The 22,085-nt window shown below is 31.7% G+C and overlaps 1 protein-coding gene across 1 annotated transcript in view; it reads right to left on the minus strand.

Annotated features, from left to right (window-relative positions):
* The window catches only part of Brinp3 (BMP/retinoic acid inducible neural specific 3), a 237,490-nt gene that overhangs the window by 214,787 nt on the left and 618 nt on the right, over nucleotides 1-22,085 (minus strand). Inside the window, exon 2 of the mRNA XM_033761966.1 lies at nucleotides 2,388-2,673. Coding sequence (XP_033617857.1) covers nucleotides 2,388-2,623 — 236 coding nt within the window. The 5' untranslated portion in view covers nucleotides 2,624-2,673. The remainder of the gene's footprint in view (nucleotides 1-2,387; nucleotides 2,674-22,085) is intronic.

Genomic DNA, 22,085 nt, shown 5'->3' on the forward strand with positions numbered 1-22,085 from the left:
TTTTTTTTTTTTTTTTTTTTTTTTTTGTACGGGGGATTGAACTTGGCTCCTTGCGCTTGCAAGGCAGGCCACCAAACCGCTGAGCTAAATCCCTGCAAGAATGTAGGCTTGTTGTTATTGTTGTTGTTGTTGTTGTTGTTGTTGTTTTATTTTGTCTTGTACCGGAGATCGAATTTAGGTCGTTGCGCTTAGGAGGCAGGTGGCGGAACCACTGAGCTAAATCTCCAGCCTGGCAACAATTTTTAAAAGATAAACTCTAGTAATTATTTTTAAGATGAACAAAATATAGTATGAACAAAATATAAAAGGTAATCCAATATCTGGGTCTGAAATCCTATACCTCTCCAAAATAAAGTTAACTTGCAGTGGAAAAATTTACATCAACTAAGTGGTATAAATAGGTAGATAGCATTCTCTGAAATTTAAGAAAATAATTAGATGGGCAAATGAAATACTTCACATTATCAAGACTAAAGAAATTCTAATGAACAGATTGTATCATTCATTTTATAGCAATTATCAATGATCATAGTGCAATTAGAAAGCTTTAATTGGCTTCCTAAGGAGTTCTAACCCAGATCAGGGCGAGGAAGGAGCACGGTAACACATTGATCACAAATATACATAACATTCATGCAATTTTGTTTAAGTCCCTGAGGTAAAGACAGGTAGGTTGAGGAGCACAGTGTTAATGGACGTCTTCCAAATAGAATCCCATTATGACCAAGCAGATTTTATGAGCTGGTAAGCAATTCTCAAAGCATTTTTTCTTTACTAGTGTTTAGAACTGTGATCGAAATAATGTCTCTTTTGTTCAGCCCAGAAACTCTAGAAACATGTCAAGCTATGTTTTCAACTCAACTATGTTTCAACTATGTTTTTGTTAAGGAAAAGCTGACCGTTAAGCCAAACCACAACAGTCACACATGAGACAACACCTCAGTCACCCAGATGGAGACATCAGTACATCATGGAGACCTACCCTGACATCAGTTTGTTGACAGACTGCTAAAATTCCTCTTGCAAAATGCTGAACGATTAGACATTCCTACAATCTTAAATATCAGGTAGTTTCACACAATCTGTGATGAAAAACTGACTAAACCAACAGCATATATAAAAATAAAATGAATCAGAAATCACAATACCTTGGTTCTTTTTGAAAAATTTTAAAAGTGTGCATTATTTTTCATTTCATTACAAAATTAGATTAAGGGTTTTTTTTTAGACATGTAACACTAATTTGGTTTCATGGCTAAGAAGTTTACTCTTAATGAAACATGTGGTGTGATGCTTCATGGAAGTTGTTCAATACACTCAGTCTCTTCTGTAATTGGGGATTGCTGATTAGATTTGTTAATTCCTCTCAGCGCTGTATAAAAGATGTCTACAGATCTGAAGCACAGTGCCCTCTGGTGCACATACAACATAAAATAAAAAATTTATATATCATTATCTACATAGATAACATACACCAAGAAATGAAAAACAAAATTTGCTTCTAGCTAAATGTTAAGGCAGTCACTGGGAATTGTAAACTTTTACCACTAAAAAACACTCAACGTGATACTTTTACATAAAATAGTTCATAAGGCACAGATCAATACAATCTAATTCCTTCAGGTTACCACTTGTTAAATCTTCTATTTAATGGATTCACATGGCTTTCAGAAAGCAGGTAGCCTTTGCTAGACTTAATATATGACTCCTTTTGTATAACGTGTTTAACTTTTTTTTTTTGGGGGGGGGACCCGGGATTGAACTCAGGTCTTTGCGCTTGCAAGGCAGGCCAGCGAACCACTGAGCTAAATCCCCAGCAGTGTAACTTACTTAGATTTCAAATATACAAGAGTAACAGAAGTTGTAGATCATAATTCCCTTTTTTTGCTTTGTTCTTGCTATCAAGTGCTATTTGTCTACTTTTTTTTTTTTCATTCACTCCATTACTGTTTCCTCTAGCTTCTAAAAGTACAATTGCTTTGCAGGTGAAAGAAAAGGATGAGGTGAGTTGACTTTTCAATGCTAGTAGAAGATGTTATTTCCATTTAGACTGAAAAGGGTAATGCAGCATTGTTAAGGAAAAGCAATTAAAGAAAAATCATTTTAAAATTTCAACTAGTTTTAAATGAGAAACACAGCCTCAAAGTACCTTAGCATTACTTTAAGGCAAGGCAGCATTCTCAAATTTGAGACTGATACACAAATGGTCACTATTATCTATTTTCCCTCATAATATGTCACATCTATTACAAATGTTTTTAAATAGCAAAAAAGTTACTATGGTTCATTGTCAGTAATGACCCTCCTGAAACTTTCCCTTAGAGAAACTAATTCTTCCCAACCTCCAAGGATGAGATCTCCGTAATTGCTTTCCCTTTGCTTCATACCTGTAAATCTTGTATCTTGTGCTAAATCCCTGCCGGCTTCTGTCCACAAAATCTGTGTATTCCTGTGAGCGATGGAAGGGTCCCTTATCAGAGAGGAGCCAGTCGAAGGGGCTTGTGGCATGCTGATCGGAGACAGCAGCAACTGCTAAAACCCAGCAATGAAGACTCAGGGCTATCCACTCCCATAGAGCCATCGGAGAGAACAGTTCAGCACCAGCTCTGCTCCGCCACACCATGCTTCGACTGCGGATTTACAGCCTTCATTCTCTTAGCTTTCCCTCAACACCTAGACAAAACACACAGGCAGTTAGTTAGCCCCTGGAAGGGTCCTCACTATCAGGGTGCTGGGGTGGCTAACTTTTCAAGTCTGATGCAATCATACTGAATCAGATGGTAGCAAAAGCAAGGAAGAAGCATAGCAAAATGATTTGTAGTTTTCAGAGCTATAGTTTTAAAAATGTTGAACCCTTTTAAAACATATTTAGGGCCAGGGATTTAGCTCAGTGGAACTACACCCACCTTGCAAGCTCAAGGTACTGAGTTCGATCCCCAGTACCAGAAAATAAAATAAAACAAAATAAAATAAAACATATTAACAGAAAACATGTCGCTAAGTCACTACAGGCATTCGCATAACAGAACATTATGCTTAGTAAGCAACAAACAGAAGTTTCAACTACTTTTCATTTTTCTGCTTAAGCGTTTTATAAAATATGGACACATTTGAAATAATATGTTTAAGTATTTAATCATTTTTTATACATTTTAATAGGTTATATTTGATTATTTTATGCAAGTGAATTAACATTAGTCACATAACTACAGGACTAATTTTCATAATCTAACCTTGGAATGAATATATGAGTGACGAATATATTAATATACAAATACATGTGTGTTTATATGTGTGTCTCTCTCTCTTTCCAGAAGAGACAGACAGACAGATGTGTGCATGTGAGTTAGGGTATAGATGAACCAGGGGGAGAATTTTTTCCCAAATGTTTTTATTTTTATTGCCTTAGAGTCAGACCGCTTCACTGATTCTTTAGACAGATTCAAAATTAAACAATTTCTAAGTCTTTGGACAGACAGGGATATGCAGTGTCATTTATGAAATAAAGAGTCATATTTACAGAATGCATACATATATATGCAAACTAAGAAAATGAAGATTGTTCTTAAACTATGAAACCGTGTAAATTGTATCATAAACATCCAAAACAATGTAAGATGAGCTGTAATACCAGCATGGTATGGTGTAAATAACTTTATGAAAAGCTGCTATTACAGTTTCTATATGCTAAACAAAAGATTGTAGAGATATTTAAATTCCATTTGACTTTCAATCCTCATCAATCATTTAAAGTAATAATATTTATAAAACATAAACTACAGAGTATACAGGTTCTACTTAATGAGGCTGTTTTAATTTTGAGTGCAGTCAGCAAAATCTTGTAGAATACAATAAAAATTGACAATATACAGATTCAGATGGCAGCTAGCTTATTTTTCCACTGTTTAAAGACACTGAGAGATTTTATCTTCTTTTCCAGCTACTGCCTTACAATTTTTAACTTAATTCTTAACTATTTTGATGTGAGAAATATACTACAGTAATTTTGCAAAAAAATTCAAAAGAGTGATATAATATGAGGGCTGTTGGTCATTAGATTCACCATCTTATCCACTGCAAAATTAAAAGGACGATATTCACATGATATATGAGTCGACCCAGTGATATGAATTATTCAACTCTGACAATTAATGGATGCACTCTGGAAAATTTTATATATAGAGACGTTTTTAAAATGATTTATCATTAGAAGACCTATGGAAATACAAAATAGACTTTGGGATAAGTGAAGATTCTACACTACTTTCAATTTATTCAGAAATGGAAAATTGTGAAAGGAGTCCACCTGTGCCACTCAGTGGTACTGAAACACAAAACATTATTAAAACATAGTTTTTTTTTTCTTTTATGTGAATTGTATTGTATATATTCAAATTATTTTACTTTATTTAAATTCATAAATCAAGAATTATGCCTATGTACAATAGTATGGTATAATCTCCCTATGAACAATAAATATTGTTTATCTTTTTAAAGCATATACATATTCTACTCTGACAATCAAATATATTAAAACTAGCAAAATGTAATCATTGCTACAAAAAGTTATCTTTTGTTAATCCCAAAAAGAATAGTTTTCATTTGGTAAGTATAGGCAAAATAAATTACTCAAATATGCTACTTAAGTCTGCATTAAATATTTGATCTTATAGAAAATAGTTTTTAATTTAATTAGACTCAGTTGCACCATCTAAAGAAAGAGAGATGTCTTATTAGCAAACATAGTTATGAGTAAGAATGTATTGGCAATATTTAAACAAGAATTATTCTATCCTAACATTTTCTTTGAAAGCAAAATCAGAGTTTCTTCAGATTTCTCAACAACCAGTATAGTAAGTTCATAAGACAGATAGATAGTTCACATTATGGTTTGGAGATTGGGCTGCAGAACTGCACTGCTGGTGTGAAAAGAACATCTCCTCCCAACTGAATGTTGGACTTCCAGCAAGTTATTTACTTTTTGTTTCTCAAACCCCTCAATACTGATAGAGGACCACATCATCAGTCTGTTACAAAGGCTGAATACGTTAAAATTCATAAAGCACCTACATGAGTACTTAGCATCTGGTAAGGATATATAGTATTTCAAATTATATTTCATATTAGTATAAAATCATATAGTTATATACTGTAGAATAAAACCCAATTCTTCATATTGCAGCATATGCTTTTAGAATAAGCAGAGTAGGATAAAGGAAGAACATGATATTTAATTAATTGGAACCACATTTTTATTGTCTTCTTTTTCAACTGTGTTAGAGTCATTTCATGGACTTCATATTTTTTCACTTTTAAATAAATTTTATAGTATATATTTAGGATATGCACCACGATGTTATATGATTCATACATGCACAGTAAAAAAATCACCAGGAAAAAAGTAACATGTCTATTATCTGATATATGAGCCTACATCTTAATCTATGGGAAGATGAAAATAATTACTTAAGAGCAGAGTACTACCTAAAATATTATATTTAATATATAATGATAAAGTATATAATATAAGAATATTACCATTAATTTTTAAGTATTTATTTCTTCTTTTGATTTAGGTTTATGTTGACATTTTGATTCAGAAATGACCTTTCTGAAAGAGATATCCATTAATACATGAAACTATCAATCTTGTTCACATTTAATCTAAGTTAAACTTTTATAAACACATTTATTGGTCTTTTAAAAGAGATTTATAATACCAAAACTAAGATATCCCACAAATATTCTTTTCAAGTAGTCAGAGAAGTTTCCTTGAAAAGTTATAAAACAGGAAGACAGAATTCTTAAGTAAATGATATAGGTGTCGCCCTCCTTAGATCACGTGGCCATCAAACTCAGTACTTGCTAACAGACAAGCAGGCCTAAGTGCCTGATTTGCCAAAAAAGCTAGTCGGTGTCTGTCAGAATCATTCCTCTATTAGTACTAATTTTTTATTATTGGATTTTTTACTATGTGGACTGAGTTAATAATCCCATCAGTCCCTGTTTGAGAAATGATTCTCAATGTAGTTGCCTATGAAAAGTGAGTAAAGTTCATTTGTCTTCAGGACGGTATTACAATATTTGGAGATCACCTCTGAGGTAAACAGCTAAACACAGATGTGCTGTGAAGTATGAAAAATCATAAGGATTATATGAAATAAAAATTATGAAAACAATCAGTATTTCAACAATTTTTCTACCTACAGAATGACAAAAATAAAAAATAATATTGAATTCAGTATTACTGAAAAAGTCCCCAAGTAGACCAACAAAGGAAATGACATTGTCATTTTATAAATATTTATTAGAATATATAAGAATTTTATATGAGAGGCATTGAAGAATAAAAACCCAGAAAATGTTTAAGAAAACTGAAGCAGTGGATTTAAAAATAATATTGTTGCTATTTTTCTTTTCATGAAAGAAACAATATTACAATATCTCACTAAAACAGTTACTTAGTAATAGCCTATTCTTACAGTAAATTCCTTCCCACAAAATAAAATTTAGTCTAAAGATTGCCTCTTGGTGTAAGTTTATTTGAGAAAAAATAATGGTTTTAAAATTCTGCAGAAAGAAAATAAAAAAGAAATTACATATATTAATATATATAATAAATACAATGATGTGTATGTAATATGTGTTGTATTCTAGATTATGGTAATTATTCTTCCCCACTAGATGTCTGCAATCTTATTTCAAGGTGGCAATGCATTAGTTTTACCTAAAATGCTGATATAACATATGTGCTTGAAATTCATAAACTTCTGAAATTTACAAAATACTTCTTGAAATTTTGCAAGTGATTTCCAGTATAACTGAAACTACAAAGATAAAAACAAATGTTAAGAATCACTGATTTAGGTTTAATATCTTTTAGATTATTAGCTCATGTCATATACCACAATGTTTTCTTATCCACTATCCAGTAGGATATTTAAAGCTATTATGATTTTTTAAACCCTTAACATTGCAAACTGTACAACAATTTTACACCTGCATTCAGAATGCTTTTTTTAATGCCCACAAAGTTTTTTAAGGGAAAAAAATCCACTTGAGAATTTGAATATACAGATAAGGGTCATATAATAATTGTATCAAGCCTATTTTTCACTTAAATGTAAAACTCATGACAAAGTTGAAAGACCAGTGTATTAAACATATATCTTTCCACTGTATTACAAATTGTTTATATCTTATCATTTACTCTTTCTCTTCTATCACTTATAAAAGTATTGAAGGTATGAACAAAATTGATTTAGTTATAACAGGGTCGCACACACATTCTTCAAGTTCTTTTTTTATCCGATTGAGTTTATTAGTACTTTTTAAGTATACGGTACAGTACAAGCTCTTTTTCTTAAGCAAGAGTTAATTGCCCTTCAAAATATTCTTTCACATTAATTCTCACTAATATTGCAATCAGGAAATTTAAAATAATGAACCTTTAAAACAAATTATTAAAATTCAGAATGATTATGCCTACTTAGTCAAATTGTTGTAGATAATGTAATAGAATATATATGTTCTATTAAATTATAAGTATTAAAATAATTTTATTGCTATAAAATAAAGTATAGGTATATAATCCCACAATATATTAAAATGCACGTCACCTATGTACATCCCAGGGTATTTATCACTATATATTTAAATAAATACTGAATCAGAAATATATGTCTCTTAAGTATATTACATAAATAAATGATTTTAAATGAGTTAAAATGTTTTTAATGATAAATTTTCAATAGTTTCTCCAAAACTTATGTATTGTTTCGATTCTAATTTGGCAGAATCGATCATGAAAAATCAGAGTAAGACAGTAAATCATACTGATCACTCACAATGTGAAAATTGCTGCCAGAAATTCTGCTATAGAGGGTGACTGCAGGTTTGAAGAAGAATGCTTCCATCTGAAAGAACCTAGACTCCACTGCAGAAGGCCATCTTATCAGAAACCTATTTTTTGGTCAACTAAAGAATATTCAACATTACACTCTTTTTTTTTTCTTTCTCGTTTTCTTACTAAATGCTTCCACCTACTCCTACTTCTAAGCACTATATTCTCCTCTTTTGGCACGTGCTGCACGTACCTTACCAACCAAATCCAATCAACACAATCCACTTGCTTTGCGCAATCCAGTAAAAATGTATACATGGTTTATTAAATCAGTAATGTTCACCATCTTCTCTCCACTCCGTTCTACTTGACAGACCCATGTCCTGTCACCTGCATGGCTCCAGTAGTCTCTGAACTAGATTGTTGCATCAGTTTCATAAGTGGTCTTCCTCTCACATGGATCGCTCTAAACTTTTATTTTTAATATAGTCAGAATTATCTTAATAAGTAATTAAATCTGAAGAGATAACTCCTTTATCTCCACTTTTGCAGGCTTTGTCTTCAGGAGAATATGCACTGTTTCAAATAACTTATAAATGTATCTTTTCTTGTTTAATTCCTTACCCACACCTTGTGTATGTGTGTATATCTTCACTATTACCAATCAAATATGAAAATGCTTCAGATATAATTTTATTCCACAATTCACTTTTCTTTCTTTCTCCCCCAGGATCTTTCCTTTGCAGTCTCTTCTTTCCTGAATTGCCAGCTCTGCTTGGACCTCTTCACTTGCCTAAATTTGGCTTTCCTTGAGTCCTCAGACTAGATTACTTTATCCACAAAGCTTTCAACAACCTCTCAAGGTTGGTTGATGGTATTTTATGTTCCCCCGATTTCCCCTCTATTACCACACATTTACATCGCAAATGTATTTATATGCTTAGTTTTTTCTTATGTCTACCTCTCTTCCCACAGTTCGATTAATTTCAGCATAAAAATAATTGGTCATTACTTTATGAAAACCCAAGACTTGGCAAAGTACCTGACATAATGTTGCTTAACAAGTATTAGTTTTACAACTCAGAAATGATGATTAAGTAAGCAGAAAATTGAAGTATAAATAAAATAATATAGATGGCAAGATTAAGAAACTACTTTTGTGTAGAAAGAAAAAAACTTAAGGACTTTGCATCTGATCTATGCCCCAGGATGATACTAGTTTTGATAATTAAGAAATTGAGAAAATGGAGTTTTAAGATGTTTCTATAGCCATACTGGAAACATAAATGACATATTTGTATAGAGTCAAAGCAAAACATTCTTAATATTAATTGATATTAACAAATGTTAAGGACAAAATATAAATTCATGAGTATCGATTATTAATTTGTGGCACAGTAACATTATTATGACAATGCACATGATTATAGAGCAATAAAAACGTTTCAATTGGTGTTGCATAGTTTCTAAAGGTAATACCAGGTATGAAAGTCAAACAGATTTAATTTAGAAAACAAACATAAACCTTCTCACTGAGAAACACAGTTTAGGTCGCTTTGAAATTTAAAGAATAATAATACAGCCTTCGACCACAATGTCTTGGCCTCCTTGGAAGGTCATATAACAAAGATAATTTTGATTGAAGTCACCCTCCTTCCATATGGAAAAAAAGTTTCAAAAATGGCACACTACTCATTGTCTTCAAAATAAAATTAACATTTATTGAGCCCCATTAACATGCCAGAATTTTACTAATGTTTCACTTTTTCATACACAATGTGGTGTATATTGTTATCTCCAGTTTTTTTTTTCAAAAATGAATGTTTAAGAGATATGAATACGTAGCAGAGCAAGGATCAATGGTGATAGTTTTGAATTCAAATGTCTGTGTTATGCCAACTGCTACCTAACTGGAAGTGACTGCAGACTGAAAGATTATGAAGATTTTGTTTTCCCTTTAGAACAGTAAAGCATTAAATATTAAATACAATAAATAGAAATAAAACTGAAATAAAATTAACATATAATGGTATAGTCTTGGATTATTATAAGCAAGTGATCTGAGAAACTACATGATTTTCAGGAGGTATTTGCTTTGTATAATTTAATGTTTTCGGTGGAAGTGATAGTTTAAATAAACTAAGTATAATTAAATTTATTTTAAAACATCTGCCATAAGCCAAAAAGTGAGAAAAATAAAATTTTTCACACTATATGTTTTTACTGAGTTTAAAGTTAAAATCATGGTGAATCTCATTCAAACTATCCTTCACAGAAATTATCCAACAAGCTTTGATTATTGAATTTAATGATAAATGGCTTTAAAGAGCTATGAAAATATTAAGAAAAAAACCTTGCTCAATACATATATGATAGGTATGGTTCTCATTTGGGGACATATAATAAAAATGTCAATAAAATGAGATGACTTGTAATATTTTGCTGGTATGCAACTATAAAACTTTAATTAAGGTCAGTTTTATTATGTTATCTTATATACCTGATAATGACAAGAATATGAGGATCCTTTGTAACAGGTATTATTTTTAAGAACAATAATGTGAAAGAAAAGTCAGAATTACAGCTAAAGCATAAAAAGCCTATAACTTCATTTGCCAGGAAAGATCCTTGAATTGGGTGAAAAATGCTTTCAAGACATTGCTTTTCTAGATCTGTTATTAGTACCTTAAATTAAACGAACATATTCGTTCTTACATGGACAATGAAATGTATCGCTTCTTGACATACAGATACATATCGATTTTTATTTTTCAATTTTCACAACTTGCATACAGTATATAGTCAAATAAGAAATGTTGATTATCAGATAATTTACTATTTATTTAAATATTATGTTACTGCTTTGGTGAAATACTGATTATGATCTGTAATTTTAGACTTCAGATGACCTAAAATTGTTCTCTTTATCTAGATATTGCTCCTTTATAGGGGTAATGAATTTTTAAATTAATGAATTAGACAATGGTAATTTATTCTATAAATATATTAAATAATTCATTCGGATGTGAAATATTACATACTTTACAAAATGTGGAGTATTTTCCATGTCAGTAGGTCAGATTTTACCTTTCTCTTTTTTGTGTTTAGCCGTAGTACAGAAAAATGGTTGTCTGAATTCCATGCTTCTATTGAAATAAACAGTAATATGCAGAAATCGGAAGAAAGTCATTCTGAATTTAGCTGCACAACTTATCACTGCATATGCAAGAATTGTAAGATATTTTTTCTTTTGGTTGTGCATTGATAATTCTTTCAATAGTTAAAATAAATATGCAAAGATGCAGAAAGATGTCATTCAGCTCCAAGCATCACAGTAACCTGAATGCATCTAAATAATCGTGACGTACTAAAAAAATATGGAATGTACACTGATTTGAATGAATAATTCTTAAGAGTTTTAAAGGCAAACATCCTAATGGGTTAATAACTACCTTAAATTGCTTTGAAGTCAGTAAGTTGGAATTTTAAAAATAAAAAGCCTAAAATTTGACGACATGCTGCTATTATCCCTTTAAAGCCTTTCATATGACTAGAGTAGAAGGATTTGTTGGCACCAATTGTAGCAAATTTTGGTCCCTAATACTTAACATGCTATTTTGTACATGCTAGCTTTTTAGAATATATACAGAGTTGAGCTTTATTTTTTTTTAATTTATAAGCTATTTCATTAATGTGTTTATACTAGCAGGGGATTACCACTAAATTTATCAATTAGTGATGACGCATTACTATTGTAATATATTTGCATTTCTCTTCTTCCTCAACTTCTTCAAAATACGTGAGCTTCCCTGTTTTAAATCACATTGTATAGGTGAAGTCTGGCCTTCAAAGGGAGGCTTTCTGCTCATTTAATTCTGTTAAACCTGTATTCCTGAGGGTATTTTTCCTTATTTATTTTAACTGAGTGGGCAATACAGTGCCTCTGAATTAGAGCTTTAAGAGTTTTCCGTCTTAATAAGGGTGAGTATTCCTCTGAGGAGTATATGCTGCAAAGGGAACTAATCTCCTGCCTGATCCTGTCAATACAATCTCGTCCTACCAGTATAGAGGAAGTTAAATGCTACTACCTAATGCTAGAACTCATTAGAAAAAATGAAGAGAAAGTGAGTTCCATTGCTTAATTTTATCCAGCCCATAGAAGGCATTATTTTCGAATGTCCAAAGTCTAAAGGTCACTTGAGTTATATGATAAATAAAAAAATAGTGCTGTATTTCAACATAAATTGTCATATAACAATATCTTTATAATAGATTGCACATCAATTTAATTTATAAAGTAAGTGATCAGAGACTGAAGAATGATGCTCAGATTGGGGTGTGGCTCAGTGTCAGGGTGCACTTGCAAAGCTGAGTTTGATCCCCAGTTCTGAAACCCAAATAAACAAACAAGTAATCAAGCAAGAAGAAAGGTCAAATGGAAAATGTTTCAAAGTACGTTTAGATAGGTAACTCTAACTGTAAAGGAAAACATACGGATGGCTTCCCCAAGCTACTCTCCTTGAGCTACCACGAGTCAGTCTCCTTCTGACTCTCATTTGTTAAAGGCCCTGAATTTTTAGCTGAGTGTTGATCTCTAAGTGCAGTCCGCTAAGACCTAGCAGAATCCTCACACCACTTGTATAATGGTTCTAGTTACTAATCAGGCTCAGCATCCCCCACCATCTCCCAGGTGATTTCTGATCACCTTGGCTCCTCTTCAGGCAAGAATCTTAATGGATCAGTTAACCAGAACTATCCTTGCCTGTGATATTTCCTCTTAGTAAGTTTCAATCCACTTACATCTTGGTACTTCACTATAAATTCCCAGTTTTATTTGTTGTATTCAAAATTGAGTCCAATATCACTAATCTACAATAACAGTATTTTAATACCCATCTTGAATAGTCTGTTTTATCATTCTTTAATAAGTATCATGAGTAATTTGGTCCCTTGAGTGCAAGAAAACTTATTACCATTAATATATTTACTGTCAAAACAGTGAAATGATAGTTTAAAAGAATGTCCATACAGGAGTGTACTCAAAATGATAGCTGCAGACATGAAGATTCAATGCATTTGAATTACTCTTCATTTTCTGGCATAGTCTGATAATAAGAAACATTCTAGTTTGTAAGGGAAAAAAAAACATTTCTTATCATTAAAATAATTTTGTCATATAAATGTTAATTTGAGGAAATTTTAGGAATAATGCTTTTTTAAAAAAATTTATTTGGCACTATATTGCGTGAAAATCTATGCAAGTACAAAGGTAATTAAGGTTATACCCCTGATTTTATGGATATAGGCCTCAGTTTGAGCTGTGTAAAGCCTTAGAAAATTTATGTTTTTGTTTTACAGTGACACTGGGTAAAAACTGAAAGTATAACTCTTGGTCAGTAAAAGCTCTCACAAGGCTCTAATTAGATGTTTCCAAGCCTGGATACAGTTACAAAACCTTCTAAATGTAGTCCCCAAATGGACAATCCTCATAAAATGTAATGAGACCAAACCTTACCCAATTAATTAATCAAATTAATCAATCTGCAAGATGAGGTGAGCCACAGCATCAGAAGTTATTTTATTGAGAACTTAAGTAAGGATATGTAAAGTGAACTCATTAATAAGTAGATAAAACGGCAACCTACTGATAAGTATTTCCATGACAAAGAAGCTGACATCTATGAAAACCAAAATTAAATGCCGTAAGATGCCAACTAACTTGCCAGTCTAATTGTCATGATTTATTTACATAACTGTCATGGTTTCTCCATCTCTCTTCAATAGTTTTCCTTTGTTCTTGTATAGAAAACATCATCTTAATTGATCACTCTCCACCTAAGGAATTAGATAGCTCTCTTATTTCAAAGAGAATTATATTTACATAATAATGTGTGTAAAGAAATTTATTGGACAAAACAGTGCATTTGTGAACTAGATTAATTAATAGGAACTCCAAATAACAGCAAAATAAGTAAGCATATGATGAGTAATGACTATGTTTTCATCATCGCATTTCCAGTGTTTACCCCAGTGCACATGCTGTATCAAACATTTATTATATATTGTTTTAAAAGAACCAAAAATAACGACAGAACAGAGTTGATCCACAAGAGCAAACATGCATTTTAGAATATCTGCTGTTCTGTCATGCCTTCTGACCTCCTGTCTATTAAAGCCTTTCTGAACTGTGCATATTTTTAGTTAAAAGTGCTCATTTAGTAATGAACCTTGGGCTATCTTATTTAGTTGATGAAGACACTGGTATAACCATATTTTTTCAAAGACATGAGCTTTACAATTCTTGTTATTGGTAATATATTCTGGCTTCTCTAAGCTTTTTTTTAAATAATAATGATCATCTGTTTGCAGAATTGTTCCCCAACATTCAATTTTGAAAACATTAAATATTATCAAGAATCATTTTTATCAGTAGACAAATTTAACTTCTAAAATACACCAAACGGTGTTCACACTCAAAGATTATGAGATACTGAAATTTAAAGAAAAATGATATGAAAATCCTATATATTTTTGAAGACCAGCCTTTATATATAAATAACCAGCAGATATTTGAAAGATTTTATAGAGAAAAATAGACAGGACATTACTATTTCTGGCATATAGAGACTATTGTATAGCAATGCTATCCAGCATGTCTTGGATACACGAAGTGATAGAATTTGAAGACATCTTGTCTGAACTTATCAGGAATTACTTTTTGTGTTGTGGTTTTGTTTTATCTTATTTGTTCTGTTTCTTTGAGACAAGGTCACACTGCTATGTCATTCAGGTTGTCCTTGAGCTCTTTATGTAGCCCAGGCTGGCCTTGACTTCACTGAGATCCTCCTGCCTCAGCCTCCAAGTGCTAGGATTACAGCCATGTGCCACCACTCTTAGCAGGAATTACTATTTAAACAAGAGTCACAGGAGTCACTATTTTAAAATTTATTGAAGGCTAAAATTTGATAATAAATACATTTGATAAAAATACAGCTAATACTTACTTGATTTCAAATACTGAGCAAATAGTCATTTAGCTAAGATCTCTATAAATTTATATCCAAAGGATATGTCAAGCCGTTGTCAGTTTAATGATGAAAGAATCATGTGGGAATTTATTAAATTTGTGTTTGCCTTATGTGTTCAAAATTACTGAAGATAAAATATATTAATAGTTTATCACAGCAGTTTATATTAGAGCTATTGTCTCTTACTCTAAATCGATGGCTGACACCAAGGACACGTTTAAAAAGCAATAATGGATTTACAAATGGTTTTATTTTCTCTTTTAAATTAGTTGAACAAGAAATATATCAAAGTTTCTATATTTCATGAGAGAAACCTACCAGAGTTTACCATAAATGAAATATGTGTTTATCTTTTATGTTACTCACAATTTAACAGTTAGTGTTGTATACTACTTTTTAGCCAAAACAAAGATTGATGTGTGTTTAAAATTTAATAAACTGTCCTTTACGTGAAAGTTCTCAAAAATAAAAAAAGTGTACGTGTGTGTGTGTGTGTATTAGGGTTTTGAGTGGGGAAGGCTTATAAATCTATAAAGAGTGTGGTTGTCCACTCAGAGTGGGAAAGATGCTTAAAACAATTACTTTAATCAAGTCAAATTTTAAATTTAATTCAGAATTTATACGGTCTGCCATTTAAGAAATTCCTCAAGAATCACATCTGTTCAAGTTTCAATTCTTAAAGAAGACTGGATTCATATTTTTTAATTCACATTTTAAAAAACCATATTATCTTTGAGTGACTGTAATGACAGGCTGAAACCTTCAATAAGTAAAAATGAATATATCTTCTAATTTTGGAGAATACATTTTCCATCATAATTGCTTATTCAAAAATATTTTTAGTAAAACTTAATATTATTTTAAAAGCTGTGCTCATTTCAAGAGAAATTAGTATTAGAGAAGAAAGGCATACACTTTGTAGTTGTTGTTTAATTGTAATTCCATTCATTCTAGATTGCTCAGTTTTTAAAGCTTGGTCTTCTTTCTCATTTTTTCATAGTATTATCTTTAACCTATTACTCATAACATTTGTATGATGGACTATGACGATGACTTTTTATAACAGTGATTGGTTTTGGTGAACAGTAAGAAATTCTATTACTATAAAGTGGACATATTCAATTTAAATATTTTAGGTAAATAAGACTTAGTAAACTACTATATATTTTATGCACAGTATATATTCTTGATGTTATCTATAAAATGTTGAAGAAAGCATGAACTATCTTTTTAAAATTTTTCCAATTTGGCAGGATTTAGCCAACTTTTTATAATTTTTCTTCTTAAAGTTTAATACTATTTTAAAAGTATTCACTTGTATGTAGATTACCCCAACCCTATATAAACACTTACAGATCTGAACCTGTACATTATGAGAAGACAACATTAAAGTTAATAAAGCCACTTTCAAATATTTTTCTACACCAAGAACTTACTGATTACATTCATTTTAGAATAATTGCTTTAGCTGTAACAGAAGGATTTCTGCACACAGTATTAATTGTATACATAAAATCATCCATAAATGTTGTATCTGAAAATATGCGTATTAAAATATTACACAGAAGAAAATAATATTCTATTTCCATAGGTAAGATTTTAAATATGACAGTTGAATAAATCTATAAAGCATATACTATATCTTTCATTGAATTTAATTATTTTTTTGCAAATTAACATTTGTGGATATCATTTGAAAAATCTGGTAGAAAAAATGTGGTTTGTGTGTAACCGTGAATATTTAATAAATCTACAAAGCAATGATTTGCTTGTACTCTAGCCCTTATTTGAGACTATGAAATCTAAAATGTATGCTTACTCAGTTCTGGTCTTTCCAAGACTGGATTGTTTTTTAATAGTGCAATATTCTATAGATAGCTTTTTAAAATTAATAAAATGCAAGAAGAGTCTAGAAAAGTTAATAAAAAATATCTCAATCCTAATGAATTTGGCTGATATTCACAGACTCAGGAAGAATAAGTCCATCTATAAATACTCTTTCACAATAAATCTATAATGAAATTTAAATGAAATACACCATTATGAGAGAATAATTCTTGCATAGCATAGTGGAGAGCTGCATTTGAATGTAATGTTCACATATTTATTAATTTAATCAATAAATGCGTATTTTATAGATTTAATTTTCTGGAACTATAATATGGTAGCTATTTTATTAGCTATTAAAGGGAATTTGTTATGCTTTGAATGTTCCTAAGGCATCACATATCTGTAAATTAGTGTTTAGACATTAAAGCCAATATTCAAAAAATAATTACAAGTAAAAATAGGTTATACTGAGCATAACTACCCTTTGCAAGTCTAAATATAATAAAGTATAAAATTTTGAGAAATAATAATATTGTTATTATTAAGAAATGTCAAAGTGAATCTATTAAGTTTTCTCAATTTAGTATGTTATATATCAACTTTCCATTTCATAAATTATACATTTTTACTAAAAATAAGCACTCAAAATCAACATAACTATTTATTTTTGATAAAATGATGTGTAATCCAACCAATTAAAATATATTAGTTATATATTTTAATTTTGAATAAAATGTTAGTGAATAATAATTAGCTTTGGTTCCATTGTTAAAGAATCAGTCATAATTAGTCACTTTGAATGTTAATTGGAAAACACCCCCATACTTTATTTCAATTGTTACATATAAAATACCAGATTCTTACCTTATGAAATAAATATCTACTGAACCTTTGTAATTGGATAGGTCTGCAAGTGAGTAACAGGAGAGAAGTATTCATGATGGCTTCTCAAATATTCTTGAAAATGATCGTTATAAAAACCTTACAGTGTTATCGATGAGGATATTTGATGAGCAATATAAAATGGTTACAGTGGTTATTTGATACCTGCATAAGAAAATAACTGGGCCAAACTAGAATTTCCAGGTATCTCTTCATAATTAAATTTAATCTTGTCTTCATAATTAAATTTCATCCTCAGTGACTCATTTTCTATTTTAGAGAATAGACGAAACATTATTACACTATCCCACTCTTAGCAATTAAAATCATCCATTAGCAATCAATAATACTCAAACATATGTGTGATTTACTTAACTGTAGTATACTATCTCATTTTTCTAAAGGACTTACATAGACATTGAAACAAAAAAATGACATAATTCGTATGATAAGTCATTCAGAAACTGGTCAGAGTTACTCTCCTAATTATGTGAATAAAATTAGCCAAATGATTATTAAAATTAAAACATCAACAATGTCAGACGTATCACTCTACTTAATTTTGGTACTTAATTTTACAAAATATGCTACAAAGGAACTTTTGAAAAGTTTCTCCATTTTGGTGTTTTATGTGACATTATTTCGATATTCCCTTTGATTACGAAGAGAGATCACAAACTTGAAAAAATAAATCTGCTAAGACATCAAAATTTCCTCTTTAAATAACAGTGAAGAGTAAACCAAGAGCAACTATTCTCTAAAAGTGATTATTCTTCCAGAGGGATATTAAACAAGTAATGTGACTCAAGAAACATATTATTTGAAGTTTTTTTTAAATATTAAAGTTTTTTTAAAAGTTACATAATGTCAAAGTAGAAGAAACACTAATTAACATTACTTGACACCATTATAACATAGACTAAGAATATTTGATATTAGCATTTAAGAAACAAGTTGGGTAGGGCTGGGGAGTTAGCTCAGTGGTTCTGTCGCCTGCCTCTCAAGCACAAGGACCGAAGTTTGATCCCCGGTACCAAAACAAACAAACGAAAAACTAGTTGAGTCAATGTTACACCATGTATGAAGGCAAAACTTTATTTTAAGAGACTAATTTTAAACATCAAACTTAGCTAGGCTGGGCATGCAGCTCCGTGGTAGAGTGCCTGCCTAATACATGGGAGGCCCTGGTTCATTCCTAGCACCAGAGAGAAAATGGTCAAACTTTCAAACTTAAATTATATCTTCTGAAAAATACATTTCATTTCCATAACACGTTTGTCTTTTATTTTGTAATTGTTGTTAGTGGTAATCTTTGTCACTTTGTCCACAATTCTATGCAATGTACATGGGTACCTGCATATGATGCATGAGAGAAATTAATGAAGAGTGTTAAAAAAAATCTTACTGCAATCCTATCAATTAGTACTAGAACAGAAATGCAGAAAAGAAATTCTACATCTATTACCATTTTAGTCTTTTCATTAACCTATGGTTAAGAGATAATAGAAAAAAAATCTTAGATTATTAGAAGAGATCATTAAACATCAGACTAAATCCTAACCACACACCTTTGGGATTTGGTTTTTAAGAAAAAAATAAGTGTGTGCTTAACCTGTCACACAATGGTATTGTTCATGTATGTCAGTATTCTTTAAATACTCATACCCTGCATTTTAAATTACTAAAAATTTTAAATTCCTATTCTAATCAGGAATTCTTCATTTTAAAGAAAATAAATATGAAAAAAAAACTAACAGGAAATATGCAAAGCTGGAACATAGATTGGTAAAGAAGCACTAGTTTGGAAAGTCCATCAGTTGTGCTCTCTACACTTGTTGAGAGAAATATACAAAAGCAATGTTCTGGAAAGAACCCACACATTTATTAAGAAACACATAAATCTAAGTGCACAACTAATGGTAGAATATATGTGTGTGTGTGTGTGTGTATGTGTGTGTGTGTGTGTGTGTGTAAAATGAATGAATGACACAAAAATACTCATTAACTCCAGTAGTTCCTTTTTATTTATGTCTGGTTTACTAAACTATAGTACACTATTTTGCCAAAACAAAATAATATGAACAGTATTTTACCAAAAAGTACAATCTTATTATAATGTTGGGTTTCTAAAAAGAAAATATCCCATGAAAATAGGAAAGCACATTATATTATCAGATTAAAAGATAAATGAAATTTATCTCTGTTATCGTGTCTATTTGATTTTGAAGACATTTCAAAACAACGTGGATTTGTCTTCTCTATCCATGCAGTAATGCATACGTGCCATAATCATATTTAATAACACAAAATACCAGAGGCTAAAATACAGAAGTATTGAGAATTTAAAATTTATTGATGTGTTACTTTCCCAGGTGGAGTCAAAACTAGCTTTTGCACAAAACCGAAGAGTATTATAACTTTGTTACTTTATGACCTGAAGTTGGAATTATTATTTCCTTTATTTGTTGAAAATTGTATAAGCTTTACAACAGATAATAAAAATATCTCCAGAGAAAAAAAATTTAAATATAATTTTTATAATAATAAAATGTTATTAATAAATGGAGTCATTTTATGATTTGTCTTAGTTTTTTCTTTTCTTTTTTTTTGTTTTTTGTTTTACTTAGTGGAAACTCAAAATCTTTTAGCACATAAGCAAAACACAACAAAACAATATTAGTTATATTACCAAAACTTACTAAAAACAATAAAATATTTTGGCATTTTACTTTATTTAAATCTGATAGTGGAAGAAACCTATGGACTGCTCAATCTGCATTGCTATAAAACTTTTAATTTAAAAGATTTGTTTGGGGGAGTTCTTATAGTTTTCTAGATTTGATTTATCTTTTTATTACTGTTTTTCTGTTTTCCTTAATCCCAAGATTTCTACAGTAGGGTCAGCCCAAATGCTGTCCCTAGACAACCTCTTCTCATCCTGTTTAGCAACCCAACCCACTTCTCATGTTTTTTTTTTTTCCATCAAGATTGAGAAATAACACAAAAACATCTGAAAAACCTTTTTTTCAAGTAGTCAAAATCACTTTGCTAGTTCAAGGTACCTTTAAGAGTTTCCAGTTGTCCTTTATCTATTAAGATCTGTGATATTAGCAAGAAGCAATGTTGTGAGGCATTTCTGCAACTGCTTCCTTCCCTGCTTCATTAGGGCTATGTATACATCCCTTCTTCTGCCTTTCTACCTGATCTTTACTTTCCCTCACCCAGTTCCAATTTCGAATTTTTCTAACACTGTCAAACATTTGAGTAAATTCATGTTTCACATTTAAATAAATATAGATTAAGCATTTGAAAGTTTTTAAATGGATTCATCAATGTGAATATTAAGAAGTTATACATTATAGCAGGAACATCTGCAAATGAATCGACTCCAGCACTTGAAAGGGGGGAAGAATCACAGAATGGGTGAAACACAGGTTATATGGCTGTCGATAAAATATAGACATTCAGGCCTTACCTGCTTAACTGCATGATGACAAACAAGTCTAAATAGCAGGCAAAAGGAAAAAAAGTCCACAGAATCTGATCATCAGACTCCCACGCTGCTATGACAGTTTTATATCCTGGTTTCTTCCTCTTTGGTTACATACATGTGACTGGCTGGAAGATCTGTCCATGTCACTAGGGTTAATTTGTAACCGTAAACAACTCCTCCTATTTTTCAAACAGCTGGTTGGCATTGCACACAGCTGGAAATAAACATTTTGTCTTCTGAACTAAAGCCTTCGTTCCTGGCCAGAGACTCTAAATAGGTCCTTGCTCTAAAGTACTGAAAGCATTCTCCACCTGGCGCAGAATTAAAGACTGGTTCAACTCTTGGGGACTAGGAGAACAGCCATCCAAGACAAACTCTGCCACTGTTTGGCTAAGGACCAGGCAGCCACCCGAGGCCAAGGGCGCCAACCTCTCTTGGGAGCAGAGGTGGGGGACCCAGGTCCTCCTACCTCCCACCCCCAGCCCAGAAGTGGGGGGGGTAAAAGCCCAACTTTAAAGAGGTTATCATAGAAGCTACACGGATCCCAAGCTTAACTCTGCTTTTCAGTTCAGCCTTATTATTCCAAGCTCTAGCTCCAAGTTAAGGTCCAACTCTTCCTCACCCCACCGCCCTCCGGATTCGTGGGAGTTAGTAAAGGAAGGAAAGGAGTTATGATCAGCCACCCTTAACGCCGGCCGGGAGAAGTCATTCAGCAATGTTAAGCCCTGCTGAGCACTCGCAGGAAGACGGCGACTAAGGCTTTACAAAGCAGGCTTCCCAAAGAACCGTCACGTACTAAGACACAGCTCATTAAAAATAAAAATATGAACAGCAGAACAGCTTCAATGAGAGATCCCAGGATTCTGGCCTCTGTCCTCTCATACAGAAGAGCTTTTGGCCCAAGAAAGGACGGTGAGGATCCAGCCGGAAGGGTTCAAAGCCCCCGCGAGCCCCTCTGCCCCTCCCGGGGCTGCAATGCCCACGCCAACCCGGCTCGCCGCAGGGACCG

Source organism: Fukomys damarensis, unplaced genomic scaffold (assembly GCF_012274545.1).
Source record: "Fukomys damarensis isolate Sample0158 unplaced genomic scaffold, DMR_v1.0_HiC HiC_scaffold_11, whole genome shotgun sequence".
Classification (NCBI taxonomy): Eukaryota; Metazoa; Chordata; class Mammalia; order Rodentia; family Bathyergidae; genus Fukomys; species Fukomys damarensis.